Raw genomic sequence first — 15,631 nt, 5'->3', positions numbered from 1 at the left:
TTGTAACCTTGTCTCTTCGGAGTATACAAGGAGAGACAAGGGTCCCCTAGAGGACAGGTTAATCTATATACATCTCAATACAATACACCAAAGACACAGGACATAGGGTATTACGTCGACCAGACTGGCCCGAACCTGTCTAAATTGCTGTCTCTACGCCTTGTGTCACCATCTGATTCCTGATTACATGCACCGTCTATCGAATAATCTACCACCACGGGCACCCCCCTTGGTGGACTATCGACCATATTTCATCGACAGCCTCCATCATCAACCATCCATAGCTAACCACCACTACATCTACATCTATCACATCAGACAACAGGCATGGCAATTGTGCTAACTGTTAACATGAGCTATGAGCATGGAGATCAAAAACAGCGGCAAGGCGAGCCTTTGTAGCCTGTCTCACTTTTAAGAATAGAGAGGCATGAAACCATTGTGTTGTGTTGGTTTATGTAGTTAGCAGACCTTTGTATGTTTTTAGTTGTCATAGTGCCAATAGTCACTAATAGATTCAGACTTCTTTGGGCAGACGTATCCTTGAGGAAGAAAAAGACAACAGGTCCAAGTCCAAGTGCTCAATAGAATGGAAAATCAATTGCCAATCGATATGAGAGCAAGTATAATGAGAAAAAGCCTTGCTCGACACGAGAGAGAAACAAGGAGAGAGATGCAATTAAGTGCTTCGCATATCACTTGGCTGAGCATGTCACATGAGAGAAAAAAAGCCTGCTATTAGCCCACTACGACCGGTAAACACGTAGTGTTTTACTTCTTCATGGAGAATCCCATCCGTTGTGCACCTGTCGCTCTATATGTCATTCACATGTACCCAACAACATCAATGAAGCCAGGCCATTGTAATAGTGAAGGCTGATCATGGCATTAGTATTAAGCCTGATTCCAACTACTTTACTATCCTTGCTTTGACTAGTTAACATGCAATGCGTGTAGATTTGGTAGGTATGCAGGACAACAGAAAGTTTTATCGAAGGAAGGAAGGTCGTAGTCAAGGTTGGCCTGAACTTGTGAACTTAGCTCCGCTAGTGTATCCCATCACCAAATCACCACTGTCACAATAAAATATCTATAAAACCATCACTGAATTTAACTTTAGACACATGAATGTAGCACTAAGTTCTAAAATTTAGCTCAACGGATGTGTGATGATCTATGTATATACTTCTGTCTCCTATCTCTAGAACTACAGTTGGAGTGGACTCAACTTGAACTCTAGATATGACACATTTCCATTTTGTGGATAATAAGAATAGCAAATTCTTAATGCACAAGTTATTATGCAAAGTTGATCTAGATGGCCCAAAATTATCATGACTATTTAAAAAGAATTTGTCTATACATTACTTGGCTGATATTTTTCTTTGGCATTAGTTATATTTTGGCGACTGATTTGATCTTAGTCTAGTAAGCCAGATCCATGCTCTATTTACAACATTCTCTCTTATGTTATCTTTTTCCGTCTGACACTCTCATGCTTAATGTTGTTGCCTCCTCTTGCCCCCATGCCCAACCTTAACCTCCTTCTACTACTGCCTAGTTATTGACACCGTATCTCGCCAACATCATTTCCCTCGTTGCATCTTCCTCAATAATCCATTCTAAAACCATAGCCATTGTGACTCGAGCTCCACCATCACTCTCCTGCTTTGGTGGCATGTTATGGTTCGACAGCCATTAAAACTTTTAAAGTAACCACTTCAAAGTTTTACATCCTTTGCATCTAATACTTTTTGTTCGTCTCCACTGCCACTACTAGTGATACCATGTTATCGGTGAGTGGATCTCAAGTAAACCCAACCCTAGACACCGAACTAAAAAAAATTCAGTTACTTGAAACTTATTTAGGGCCTGTTTGGCAGGGATTCACCACTGGAAAAGTGAATCTGGATCTAGGGATTCAACGTGGATCAGCTCCACTGTGGATCTTAGATCCAGCCTAGATCTACCAGGGTACTGTTTGGCTAAGGTAGCAGCTGTCGATGCGGGACCCACAGGATACCCCGCAAGGGAGAAAGAAGATCTAGTCTAACTAGGATTCTTCCCATATAATCTTAGTAGTAGTACTATTCAGTAATCCTACTAGGAACTCTCATTGTAAACCGACTAGGACTCTGGCCTCTTGACTATATAAAGGGGGACAGGGCTCCTGAGGAAGAGGACAACAGAACAATAATTGTACGATTTCTACAACACAATCAATCCAACGCAGAGGCTAACGCCGACTGGACATAGGGCTGTTACTCGACCACAGTCGAGGGCCTAAACTAGGATAAATCGACTGTCTCCTGCAGTTCACCGTCGAGTTCCGCATACGCTGAAGCCCGAACAATACTGCCCCGGGGACCCCCGTGGCAGGCTATCGAATGGTAAAACATCAACAGCTGGCGCGCCAGGTAGGGGCATTCGGCTGAATTTGCATCCGAGAGCTCGATGGACCTCAATAACATGATCTTCTCAACAAGATCAACTTTCATCTTTGGCTCATGGATCTGTGAGGCGGACAACAATGGCAAGCTCCAAAGTCGTCTCCTCGAGGATTCGAAAACACCATGAAGACAATTCTATTCCGACGACCACGATAGATCCAATCTCCAGAGGATTCGCGTAGCTCATAGTGTCTGATTCAACTCAGGTTCCACAGCTTTGCGCATCCGACTCGAATTCGAGCTCCGTATCCAAGTTGGAGTCTTATCCGAGTCCTTTCGGGAAACTGAGTTCTTTTCCAATGGGACTTAAGAACATGGCCCTGATCTATCAAGAATACAACTCGAAGTACGCACGGAATCCCTTCAAGAAGTCGGATCTTCCTCCACTCGGACTCCTAAACATGGCAACATCTTATCAGGCATGGCTCAGAGAAGTCCTCGATCTAGTACTAAGAATGCCACTGAAGGGAGCTCAGGGAAGGTCTCGTCCTGACTATAACATCTCAAGACTGCATCGTTCACTGGCCGGACTCTATTCCTGAGGATAACAGTACCTGACTAGACAACACGACGACGACGGCTATTCTACCCTACCAAGAAGGAGACTCGATTTGTGACATCGAGGCATCTACTAAAGTCATCAGCAACTCTGATAGTATGAAAACCAATGCCAATAATAGAACAGCTCACGCATGGGAAGTACTCATGGTTCGACATCCTTGGTCACCGTTAAATCCCCTAGAAGCACCCGATGTTAGGTCATCAGATGAATCAGAATCCAACATATCACCCTTTGCCCAGGGCTACGATGGAGAAACCGAGAGTCAGAAACAAGCTAGAGAAAGAAAAAACAAGTTGAAGCAAGGGCGCCAACACCGTGCTAAGCAGCGCAGGGAAGCCTGGATCAGATACGAGTCAGAGTTGGCTGAATACAACAGAAGAAAATCACAACGAGAAGTCAAAGGAAGACGCACGGCAAATACGCCTTATGATAAGATTCGAGAAGCATTAGAAGAACTCAGAGCAACTTCACATCCCAGAGAGAAGTATGAATAGCTCCAGGACTTGCTCCGGTCGATGATCCCAAGAACGCATGAAGAGAGAGCCCAATTAAGACTACCCGCCAGATCAACAACCCACAGGCAAGAAGATCAAAATCAAAGGAAGTCCGCTTTCGAAAGACTTGGGCTAGGTGGAAGCCATAACAGAGAAAGTAGGAAGGAACATAATCAAGGCCACCAATTTAAACAACCAAGAAAGACCAGGAGTAGGGTGTCTACCCAGACAGCCTCAGCAGAATTATTCCCATCAAAACAACAGTTGGCCAGAAGGAGGTGCCGAATCCGAATTTAAAGAAGCCGGAACACATGACAGATTCCCCTGTTTCGCGAACAGGCTTGCATTGGTACGATTACCTCACAAGTTCAAACCGTCTAACCACTCCAAGTATGATGGCAAAACTAAACCAAGGCAATGGCTTAGAATATATTCACAATCAATTGAACTAGCCAGAGGAGACGACTGATATCAAGACCCTGTTCTTTCCCATGGCACTAGAAGCCATGCCCCTCTAATGGTTTGACAAACTAAATCCAGGATCTATCAGAAATTGGGAGGACTTGCAAAGAGCTTTTTGTGAAAATTTCACTAGGAATTATTACACACCCAATCACTCATGCAGAACTAAAAGGACTCAAGCAAAAGGGAGGCGAAAGTCTTAGAAATTACTATCGATGATTCGGCGAACTACGAGCTCAAGTGCATGACATCACCGAACGAGAAGTAATTGAAGCTTTCTCTCATGGAATCATGGCTAGGTGGCAATTTCAAGACTTCTGCAAAGAAAATCCGAGAAACAATGAAGAATTCAGACGAACAGTAGAAAAGATGATTACTGTAGAAGAAAAAACACGAGAGAGGTTCCTAGATAGAAGCAACCAGGACAACCCGGACAAACAAAATCATCGAAATAGCAGACATCAAGAAAGAAAACGTAGACCAGACAATACCGTGGCAATGGCCAACAAATCAAAGAAGTTTTCCAAACCCAGAAGATATGATGACATTGAAAACATACGTTGCCCATTGCACCCTAATGGGAGGCACACCATCAGAAATTGCTATACTTTCAATGATCGATACACAAGAAAAGATAGTAAGGAGAACATCAAAGAGGACAATCAGAAAAAAGATGAAGACAACCACAAGGACAAAGGATTCCAAAAACCCAGGGGAACGGTAGCAGTGATCTTCTCAGGGGCTCTGGATTGTAGAAGCAAACATCAAGAAAAACTAGCACTATAGACTATCATGACAGTAGAACCGGCTACACCAAGATATCTCAATTGGTCATAGTATCCTATCCAATTTACCAGAGAAGACCAATGGACTAGCATAGGAAACAGCAGGCCATTATCCACTGGTTCTAGATCTAACAATTGCTGGTATGACTATCACCAAAGTACTAATCGATGGGGGAGCCGGACTCAACATCATCTTTTCTAAAACACTAAGGAAGATGGGACTACAACTCGCCGGGATGATCACACCAACAAGCACACCTTTTTACAGAATAGTACCCGGCAAAGCAGCCATGCCGCTCGGACAAATTACTCTACCAGTCACTTTTGGAACACCCTCGAACTACCGTACAGAATTCATCAAATTTGAGGTGGCGGACTTTGAGTCATCGTACCACGCAATTCTCGGATGACCGGCACTAGCAAAATTCATGGCGATGCCGCATTACTTGTATTTACTGCTTAAGATGCCAGGACCCAACGGTGTCCTTTCTCTTCGAAGTGATTTGAAGCATGCTTTTGATTGTGACGTTCAGGCAATCCAAATCGCAGCCAAAGCACAAGCCGACAATGGAAGAAAAGAAATAGCCACAATTGCTACAGAGATGAGCCAAGAAGAATTAGAAATACCGGCTAAAAAGCCCAGCATCATCGCACCACCAAAAGAAGCCGACGTCAAGCAAATCAACTTGGGCACTGGCGATACCTCCAAGATAGCAACCATCAGTGCTCACCTCTCGGCAAAATAGGAACTCGTGCTCACCAACTTTCTTTGGGACAACAAAGATATCTTCGCTTGGAAGCCGGCCGACATGCTAGGTGTCCCAAGAGAGTTGGCTGAGCACAGAATTGATGTTAATGAAAGCTCCAAGCCTGTAAAGCAATGGCTATGATGATTCTCACCTGACAAGAAGGCAGCAATTAAAAAAGAAATCACAAAGCTAAGGGCGACTGGATTCATTAGAGAAATCCTTCATCCAGATTGGCTAGCAAACCCAGTTCTAGTACAGAAAAAGAACACGGACGAATGGTGCATGTGTGTTGATTACACAGATCTCAACAAGCACTATCCGAAAGATCCGTTCGGGCTGCCACGCATTGATCAGATAGTTGATTCAACAGTAGGATCCGCCCTATTATCCTTTCTTGATTGCTATTCAGGGTATCACCAGATAGCATTAAAAGAGCAAGACCAGAGCAAGACATCTTTCATTACCCTGTTTGGTGCCTACTACTACAAGACCATGTCATTTGGACTCAAAAACAGCTAGAGCCACCTACCAAAGAGCTATCCAAACATGCCTTGGCGATCAAATTAGTGAAAACGTAGAAGCATACGTGGACGATGTAGTTTTAAAAACAAAGAACCCTGGATACACTAATTGAAGACATAAGACAAACCTTCGAGAACCTGAAAAAGTGGAGATGGAAATTGAACCCAAACAAATGTGTGTTTGGGGTTCCTTCAGGACAACTACTCAGTTCTTGGTCAGTCATCGTGGATGATGCCATGTTCTGTATAGTTGATGACTTCATTAAGCCTTATACTCCTCTTGGATCTATGGCTGCTGCTCATGTTCTTCAGACTCGGTTGCTTCTTACCTTATTAAACTGCTCTCTTTCACTTGGATCCAATTGCATATGTTTAACCAGTGTTAAAAAACACAACTAAGCGCTCGCTTAGGCACATTTAAGTGCGAAATGGAGCCTTGGTGCCTCACCTTGGCCATAGGCGTCCAATTAAACACCGACCAGTGGCGTGGAATCATGGGAAATTGGGATGATGGCAAGCTAGCACGTGCATGGGTGAGGGGCAGGAGCATGTGCGAGCGCGTTGGGACAGCAGCACGCGAAGAAACAATATGTGCTTGTGCCGTGGCTGCAGCCGCCATCTCCACAACTTGCGTTAGTCCAGCAGCAAGGAGAACCTCGAGCACCAACTCCTCCTCAAGTAACTGCCACCCCTACGCGTGCCTCCATGGTGCGTGCTATCAAGAGGCCTAGGGCCACCTGAGTCCGGCAATCCCAGACCTTGCGGTATGTGAAATGCGGCTGGCTGTGCGGACGTGCGGCGGATGTGTGCACGCTGGGAGGGAGACAGGAAGGGAAACAGAATGGGCATGGATAAGGTTGATGTGTAGGGTTTTTAATGGGCCTGGGCCCCTTAATATCTTCTGGGCCAAGGGAGATACCGCTGCTGGCCCTTTTGTTGTAACAAGGCTGGACTGAATCTGTGATGCAATGATGCACTTGAAGACATCCCGGCAGCCAAAATAAAAAAGAAAAAAGAAAAGAAAAAACACAAACGCTTAATCGTGTTTAATCTCTGCTTAGGCGTCGTAGGTGCCAATCAGTGGCCTGGCGCCTGCCTAGTGCCTAGCGCCTTTGGAACCTTGTGTTTAATTGTTTATGTAGGTACGCCAGTCAATTTGGGTGAGACTGGATGGCTTAGGTTCACTACTTTGTGTTTCCTCTCTATGCATATAGAAGCATAAGAGTTGTATCTTAGAATTTGATCCTTGGGTGTTCAATTAACTAGATACAGCAACATGACAAGTGGCAGGCTGGCAGCATCCTCATGCTATAATTTGTTTTCAATGTTTGATATTTGATTTGTTTCTTCTTGTAATTTATGATAGAAGTGCCTCTTTTTTTTTCTTGTAACTGAAAAGTGGAGAGAAGTAATTTTACTAATTCTGCTATCATGGTCAAAACTACCATGCCTAGTAAGCTAGCACCTAGCAGTGTGTTCTTAATTGCTTTCCATGCTGCTTTTTGAACCTGCATTTATGGTACTTGTTAATTTACCTTTTTAACCTAGAGCTTGTAGAGTGTTAGATAGGATGGACCTCCTCGTTTCGTGCTTTCTGTTGATTGTCTCTCATAACATTGCTACGTCTGTGAACTGAGTTTTAATACATTGATTTTACCATTGCAAGCAATGAAACACTATGGTAGTAAGAGTGTTAACGATATGTCAAGTGCAAATGGATTTGATGTCTATGAATAATGAACAGTTGACTGATTAGATATAGGCTTATTTATATTTTGTTGAAAGTTGATGAAACTGGAAGGTTTATGCTATATACTGGAGCCAATCAAGAGATGTGCTTGCTATAGTCCACCAGAACTGTATATCTTTGTTCATGCTATTCCTGTTCTTGTCTTAGCTACATGTATGTTTGCTTGTGTTTTGAATGACAAGGTTATATTCTTACATTTGATCTTCCCTCCTTTCTGTTGTAAGTTTTTTCATACTTTGTGCATATATAGCTAAGTTCCCCTAGATAGCTTTTCTTAATTGTTATTGTTCTACATTTATTTCTGCACAGTATATGAAATTTCTTTTCTAAGTAAGTTTTTTCATACTTTGTGCATATATAGCTAAGTTCCACTAGATAGCTTTTGTTAATTGTTATTGTTCTACATTTATTTCTGCACAGTATATGAAAATTTCTTTTCTAAGTAAGTTTTTTTCATACTTTGTGCATATATAGCTAAGTTCCACTAGATACAACAACAATAACAACAACAACAAAGCCTTTAAGTCCCAAACAAGTTGGGGTAGGCTAGAGTTGAAACCCAACAGAAGCAATCAAGGTTGAGGATTTGCAGCAATTAAGTTCCACTAGATAGCTTTTGTTAATTGTTATTGCTCTACATTTATTTCTGCACAGTATATGAAAATATGAATGATCATTTGTTTCTTTCTTAATCTTATTATTAGGTACTTCTCTAAGCAGCAAGGAGGTTTTGTATTGCGTGCATAAAAAACTGTTTATGAACACTTCACTAGCCATGTCTAATGTTCGTGATGAGAAACCGCATCCAGAGGTTTCTGCTGATCCTATATGTTCAAGGAACTGCCTTTATGGGGATGATGACTGGGTAATAGTCAAGAAACAGCGTATCACCATATTAATTCCTCCACAATCACCTATTACTGCAAATCCTCAATCAAGCATGCCCACAATAAGTTCTAAACAGTCTTGCATAAGTAGGAGCAAGAGAGACTGCGATGCTGCCAGAAAGAAGCACCCCGAGAAGTTGGCAGCCAAGAAATGTCAGGACTCCCCTCCAATGCATGGCAGTATAGTCCATGAGGATGTTCCAATTATTACAGGTGATAAATTACCAAACAGTTCTGCTGTCCCTGTTGCAAAACCAGAATGGACTAAGGATCGTGCTGTTCGAGAATTGTTCCATCAAGAAACTGGGAAGGCGACAAGTTTCTTTGGAAGCATGGGTATGTCAAGGATGCCACTTATATCTTCACCTGTTGCGAATACGATAGTTCGAGCCCATCTTCTTGAGAGACAGGTTGCTGGGTTTGGCGGGCTGAGGAATTGGCTTTTCGGTTGTGGTCTTCGATGGTTTGTCGACATATTGGACACTGAAAAGCTGGGGATGTATCAGCTTGCCTCTCTTACTATGGAACAGCTGAAAGATATGGGCCTTGTTGCTGTAGGTCCACGGAGGAAACTGATCCACGCCATTGACAGTTTATGCCACCCACACCATGTTGAGATGCTTTCTTGATCCCTTGTGCATTTTAGTGGCTAGAAAAGCTATTACAGGAAGGAATGTCTGAAGTGGTCTCTGATTGTAGTCAGTTCGGTGGCTGAAGCCATACACATTTCTTTTATGGATAGCATTTCAGTCAAGAGGTGAAGCTCGTGCTGGAAGTTTTGGAAGTAGAAACGTACAAGTGCTAGCGAGTTTGTCCTTTCTGAAACACGTTTTTAGATTATTCCCTCTAAACCCTGACTACATAAAGACGGTACCTTGTAATCTTGTAGTTATGCTTCTCTGAAGTTGCAATTGTGCTGTTATGAATGTGTTGGGTCTCCCTCCTGGCAAGTTTGCTATGTTTGAATTGGCCAGGGGCTGTGTAATTGTAAAAGGACTTGTGTTTTGTGTTGCAAGTACCGCAAATACGAGGTATAGACATTCTAAAGGAAAATAGATCACGAGTGAGCCAGACATGCTCGTGTAGCCTTTTTTATGTGGTGGACACCATAGCTGATTATGTTGAATTATCATAAGGGAGAACTGTTCTGGAGCGGATTGGTAGGGTTTAGCAGTATGAAAACTAACCCTTTTTGATCCCTTGGTGAAAAACCAACGCTCCCTAAGTTTGGTTGACACTTGGTGCAAATGGAAGTTGTTTGGCTACACGAAACAAGCGGGACCAAATATTGACCATGGCTAAAGTTAGGGTGAAAACTTGAAAAACTTGGTAGAAATAGTGATGTTTGCGTTTGGCTCGCGAATTGACTGAGACCAGAATTTGACAAAAATGTAAACATGGTGTGTAGGCTCCTCCACATGTTAATGGTTTTTTATGGTAAAATATAGTCAACATAAATCTTGTTGTGTATGCAAATAACACTACGAACATTGTTATTTGAAAGCTAGTAACCTAAACCATAACACATACAGGACATTCAACCAATAAGTGACATATCATTTATGGTTATACAGTGAAGCCGTCTAAATGTTGTTCTCTCTGCCGTTGACTTATACCATCTAATAATATACCAACAAACGAAGATAAATTGATAAACATTAGCATGAATTTATGCAAGGGCCCAAAATGATAGATGTGCTATATCGGCAATAAGATCACCAAATATGTGGTGGCAAACTAAATAGGTTTTGCACCTACACTCTACTCCCTCCCCGTCCTAAAATCAGTGTCATTCTCATTTTTCAGAAGTCAAATGCTTTTTAACTTTGATCAAATAAATATAAGAAAATATTAATATTTATAATATATAATTAGTATCGTTAGATAGATCGTTAAATATATTTCTATAACAAACTTATTTAAAGATATAAATGTTGCTAGTATTTTCTACAGACCTAGTCAAATTTAAGAAAGTTTGACCAGCACGAATACCATATCGATACTTATTTTGAGACGGAAGGAGTACTTATTTTTTTTTCCAAAAACCTTTACTTGTCATTATGCCTCTGTGGGGGATATATCTCCGGGTACCACAAGATGGTATATGGGCCGCACCATCCGAAGTGGCCCGACCCGTAAGATTAAGGCGTACACATCAAGATTACAAGTTGTACTAGATATTGTAATAGTACCAAATTGGATACTTTACTTGTAACCTTGTCTCTTCGGAGTATATAAGGAGAGACAAGGATCCCCTAGAGGACAGGTTAATCTGTATACATCTCAATACAATACACCAAAGACACAGGACGTAGGGTATTACGTCGATCAGACGGCCCAAACCTGTCTAAATCGCTGTCTCTGCGCCTTGTGTCACCATCTGGTTCCTGATTACACGCACCATCTACCGATAATCTACCACCACGGGCACCCCTCTCGGTGGACTGCCGACCATATTTCGTCGATAGTGGCGCGCCAGGTAGGGGGTGTGTGTGCTGATCCATGGCGAACCAGGTGGCATATATACCTCAAGATCAACGACGTCGGTGGTGACCCGGCGTCCCTCGACATTGTGCATCGCGGTCTGCTTCCGTCGCCGACGACCTCAGACTTAGCGTCACGAAGCAACTCGTGGCTGCGCGCAACAGGACTCGGAGTCCTGCGTCAACATGTCTCCGGCAACAATTAGATGGATCAAACACGAAGATTGTTGGGGCCGGCCACAGATGTCTTCGTGCTCGGCATCCTTCATCGCCACGGCTCCACGTGGCAACGATGGCACCAAACGCTGCTGATTGCAAGCCAGTAAGGAAAGAGCAAGATTGAAAAAGACATGCAGGATAATCATGCATGTACGTGTGCATGCTTCACGTACAGAACAATCCAGCTTGCTGTGCACGTGAGGTACTGCTACTGCGGGTTAGCCCAGTTTCCTCGACTCTGCCAAGATCATCACCAGGATCAACAATTCATCTTCAGTACCACCCGGACATCACGCCGCGGCCGTCTAGAGGCATAAGGATGACATCACCTGGACTACTCACTTCGACCACCTCGACCACGTCCCGAGCGGCTCCGCCGAGCTCCGACCACGTCGACCACGTCCCGAGCGGCTCTGCCGAGCTCCGACCATATCGATCACCAGACCACGTCGCAATGATGATCGCCGCGAAGAACGGCGCTACGACAACCGCGACCACCGTCATGACGACAGGTCGGAAAGCTCGAGGACCGGACTACTTCATCACCGCCGACCAGATTTCTATCAAAGATAAGTATACTTCTAATATTTAAATTTAACACAATTTTCATTACGACGTTTCTCCACAACGTCCTCGTCATGATTATTCTTCAAATAACGTTTGTCCATGTATACCATCTTAAATATAACATACAGCTATACTTAATGCAAATCCTCGACCAGTCATGTTGACGCTCGATGCCTATAGAGACGGCCCTGTCTCCGGCTCCTCCCTACACGTGCACAAGCGTCTGCCCTCTGCGTTATGGGTGGTCGGCAGTGGCTCCTTAGCGACGCTTTGTTCTTCCTACACTGTGCACGGGCTCCGCGCCCGCGTTATGGTTCACGGGCTAACTAGGGCTGGAGACTCAGCTACATACTAACTGGCTGGGCGGTTTATATTAAGTATAAACACAAACTTCACATTAACACTGATGTTTACAAAGCACCAACTGCTTTATCACATCATGCTCATTTGTAAATGACTGTTGAGCGTTGTTTCTTCACCGCTGATTTTTCTCCATAATTTATTATTTTGTACATCATGTACTACCATTCTACATATTTATATTGCAGGAATTTCGAGCTATGCTCGGGGACTTCGTCGCTCGCTTCTCGACCTACGCTCGGGGACTACCTCGATCACTCTCCGACCATAGCTCGGGGACTTCGTCGCTCGCTTCTCGACCTACGCTCGGGGACTGCCTCGATCACTCTCCGACCATAGCTCGGGGACTTCATCGCTCGCTTCTTGACCTACGCTCGGAGACTGCCTCGATCACTCTCCGACCACGGCTCGGTGACTTCGTCGCTCGCTCCTCGACCTATGCTCGGAGATTGCCTCGATCACTCTCCGACCACAGCTCGGGGACTTCGTCGCTCGCTCCTCGACCTGTGCTCAGGGACTGCCTCGACCACTCTCCGACCACAGCTCGGGGACTTTGTGTCTCAACTACATGCGACTGGCGACTCGCATACAGTTGGGATATTCTTTTTCGTTTAGACCTTGCTACAAGGCTCATACCTCGTCTTCCAGCAAGCTTGGGGACTACATCGGTACGATGCACCTGCCGGTGCATCTCGTATCGCCTGTACGACGATTGGATTCTCAACTTAACTAGGAATTCTTTTTAGACCCTCGCACCACGTGCCTACGTCACCTACTACCAGGCTCAGGGACTAAGTGGGCACACTTCACCTTGCGGTGAATGTGCTTGTTTTTCAACCACTACGCCTCTGATGATCAAAGATGCTACGCTTCAAGACGCACTTACATTTCTTTTCAGAAATACAAGTGGGCACACTTCTCGAGACGGAAATCTTTTTTTTTCTTCTTAAGAGCACCATACATTCTTCGGACAACCTACTTCTCCGACGACAACGGTGGTCGGAGATGTCAATAACTCAAGCCTCACTGTTCGGAGAAGGTTAAAATGGTGTGTCGCATCAGAATACATTGCGCTCGGGGACTAGCTGTGGGGGATATACCCCTGGGTACCACAAGATGGTACATGGGCCGCACCATCCGAGGTGGCCCAACCCGTAAGATCAAGGCGTACATATCAAGATTACAAGTTGTACTAGATATTGTAATAGTACCAAATTAGATACTTTACTTGTAACCTTGTCTCTTCGGAGTATACAAGGAGAGACAAGGATCCCCTAGAGGACAGGTTAATCTATATACATCTCAATATAATACACCAAAGACACAGGACATAGGGTATTACGTCGACCAGACGGCCCGAACCTGTCTAAATTGCTGTCTCTACACCTTGTGTCACCATCTAATTCCTGATTACATGCACCGTCTATCGATAATCTACCACCACGGGCACCCCCCTTGGTGGACTACCGACCATATTTCATCGACAGCCTCCATCATCAACCATCCATAGCTAACCACCACTACATCTACATCTATCACATCAGACAACAGGCATGGCAATTGTGCTAATTGTTAACATGAGCTATGAGCATGGAGATCAAAAACAGCGGCAAGGCAAGCCTTTGCAGCCTGTCTCACTTTTAAGAATAGAGAGGCATGAAACCATTGTGTTGTGTTGGTTTATGTAGTTAGCAGACCTTTGTATGTTTTTAGTTGTCATAGTACCAATAGTCACTAATAGATTCAGACTTCTTTGGGCAGACGTATCCTTGAGGAAGAAAAAGACAACAGGTCCAAGTCCAAGTGCTCAATAGAATGGAAAATCAATTGCCAATCGATATGAGAGCAAGTATAATGAGAAAAAGCCTTGCTCGACACGAGAGAGAAACAAGGAGAGAGATGCAATTAAGTGCTTCGCATATCACTTGGCTGAGCATGTCACATGGGAGAAAAAAAGCCTGCTATTAGCCCACTACGACCGGTAAACATGTAGTGTTTTACTTCTTCATGGAGAATCCCATCCGTTGTGCACCTGCCGCTCTATATGTCATTCACATGTACCCAACAACATCAATGAAGCCAGGCCATTGTAATAGTGAAGGCTGATCATGGCATTAGTATTAAGCATGATTCCAACTACTTTACTATCCTTGCTTTGACTAGTTAACATGCAATGCGTGTAGATTTGGTAGGTATGCAGGACAACAGAAAGTTTTATCGAAGGAAGGAAGGTCGTAGTCAAGGTTGGCCTGAACTTGTGAACTTAGCTCTGCTAGTGTATCCCATCACCAAATCACCACTGTCACAATAAAATATCTATAAAACCATCACTGAATTTAACTTTAGACACATGAATGTAGCACTAAGTTCTAAAATTTAGCTCAACGGATGTGTGATGATCTATGTATATACTTCTGTCTCCTATCTCTAGAACTACAGTTGGAGTGGACTCAACTTGAACTCTAGATATGACACATTTCCATTTTGTGGATAATAAGAATAGCAAATTCTTAATGCACAAGTTATTATGCAAAGTTGATCTAGATGGCCCAAAATTATCATGACTATTTAAAAAGAATTTGTCTATACATTACTTGGCTGATATTTTTCTTTGGCATTAGTTATATTTTGGCGACGATTTGATCTTAGTCTAGTAAGCCAGATCCATGCTCTATTTACAACATTCTCTCTTATGTTATCTTTTTCCGTCTGACACTCTCATGCTTAATGTTGTTGCCTCCTCTTGCCCCCCTGCCCAACCTTAACCTCCTTCTACTACTGCCTAGTTATTGACACCGTATCTCGCCAACATCATTTCCCTCGTTGCATCTTCCTCAATAATCCATTCTAAAACCATAGCCATTGTGACTCGAGCTCCACCATCACTCTCCTGCTTTGGTGGCATGTTATGGTTCGACAGCCATTAAAACTTTTAAAGTAACCACTTCAAAGTTTTACATCCTTTGCATCTAATACTTTTTGTTTCGTCTCCACTGCCACTACTAGTGATACCATGTTATCGGTGAGTGGATCTCAAGTAAACCCAACCCTAGACACCGAACTAAAAAAATTCAGTTACTTGAAACTTATTTAGGGCCTGTTTGGCAGGGATTCACCACTGGAAAAGTGAATCTGGATCTAGGATTCAACGTGGATCAGCTCCACTGTGGATCTTAGATCCAGCCTAGATCTACCAGGGTACTGTTTGGCTAAGGTAGCAGCTGTCGATGCGGGACCCATAGGATACCCCGCAAGGGAGAAAGAAGATCTAGTCTAACTAGGATTCTTCCCATGTAATCTTAGTAGTAGTACTATTTAGTAATCCTACTAGGAACTCTCATT

The 15,631-nt window shown here is 43.6% G+C and overlaps 1 protein-coding gene across 1 annotated transcript; it reads left to right on the top strand.

Annotated features, from left to right (window-relative positions):
- Nucleotides 1-6,881: 6,881 nt before the first annotated feature.
- Nucleotides 6,882-9,729, top strand: LOC136501493 (uncharacterized). Its single transcript, XM_066497017.1, has one exon. It carries the CDS (start codon nt 8,531-8,533, stop codon nt 9,287-9,289), a length of 759 nt encoding a protein of 252 aa, XP_066353114.1. The 5' UTR covers nt 6,882-8,530; the 3' UTR covers nt 9,290-9,729.
- The last annotated feature ends 5,902 nt before the right edge of the window (nt 9,730-15,631 follow it).

This window comes from Miscanthus floridulus, chromosome 13 (assembly GCF_019320115.1).
Source record: "Miscanthus floridulus cultivar M001 chromosome 13, ASM1932011v1, whole genome shotgun sequence".
Lineage (NCBI taxonomy): Eukaryota > Viridiplantae > Streptophyta > Magnoliopsida > Poales > Poaceae > Miscanthus > Miscanthus floridulus.
This window is presented reverse-complemented; position numbering and strand designations above follow the sequence as displayed.

What these genes read in the sequence shown, in the direction of transcription:
- LOC136501493 (XM_066497017.1), top strand. Translation starts at nt 8,531, where the DNA reads ATGAACACTTCACTAGCCATGTCTAATGTTCGTGATGAGAAACCGCAT.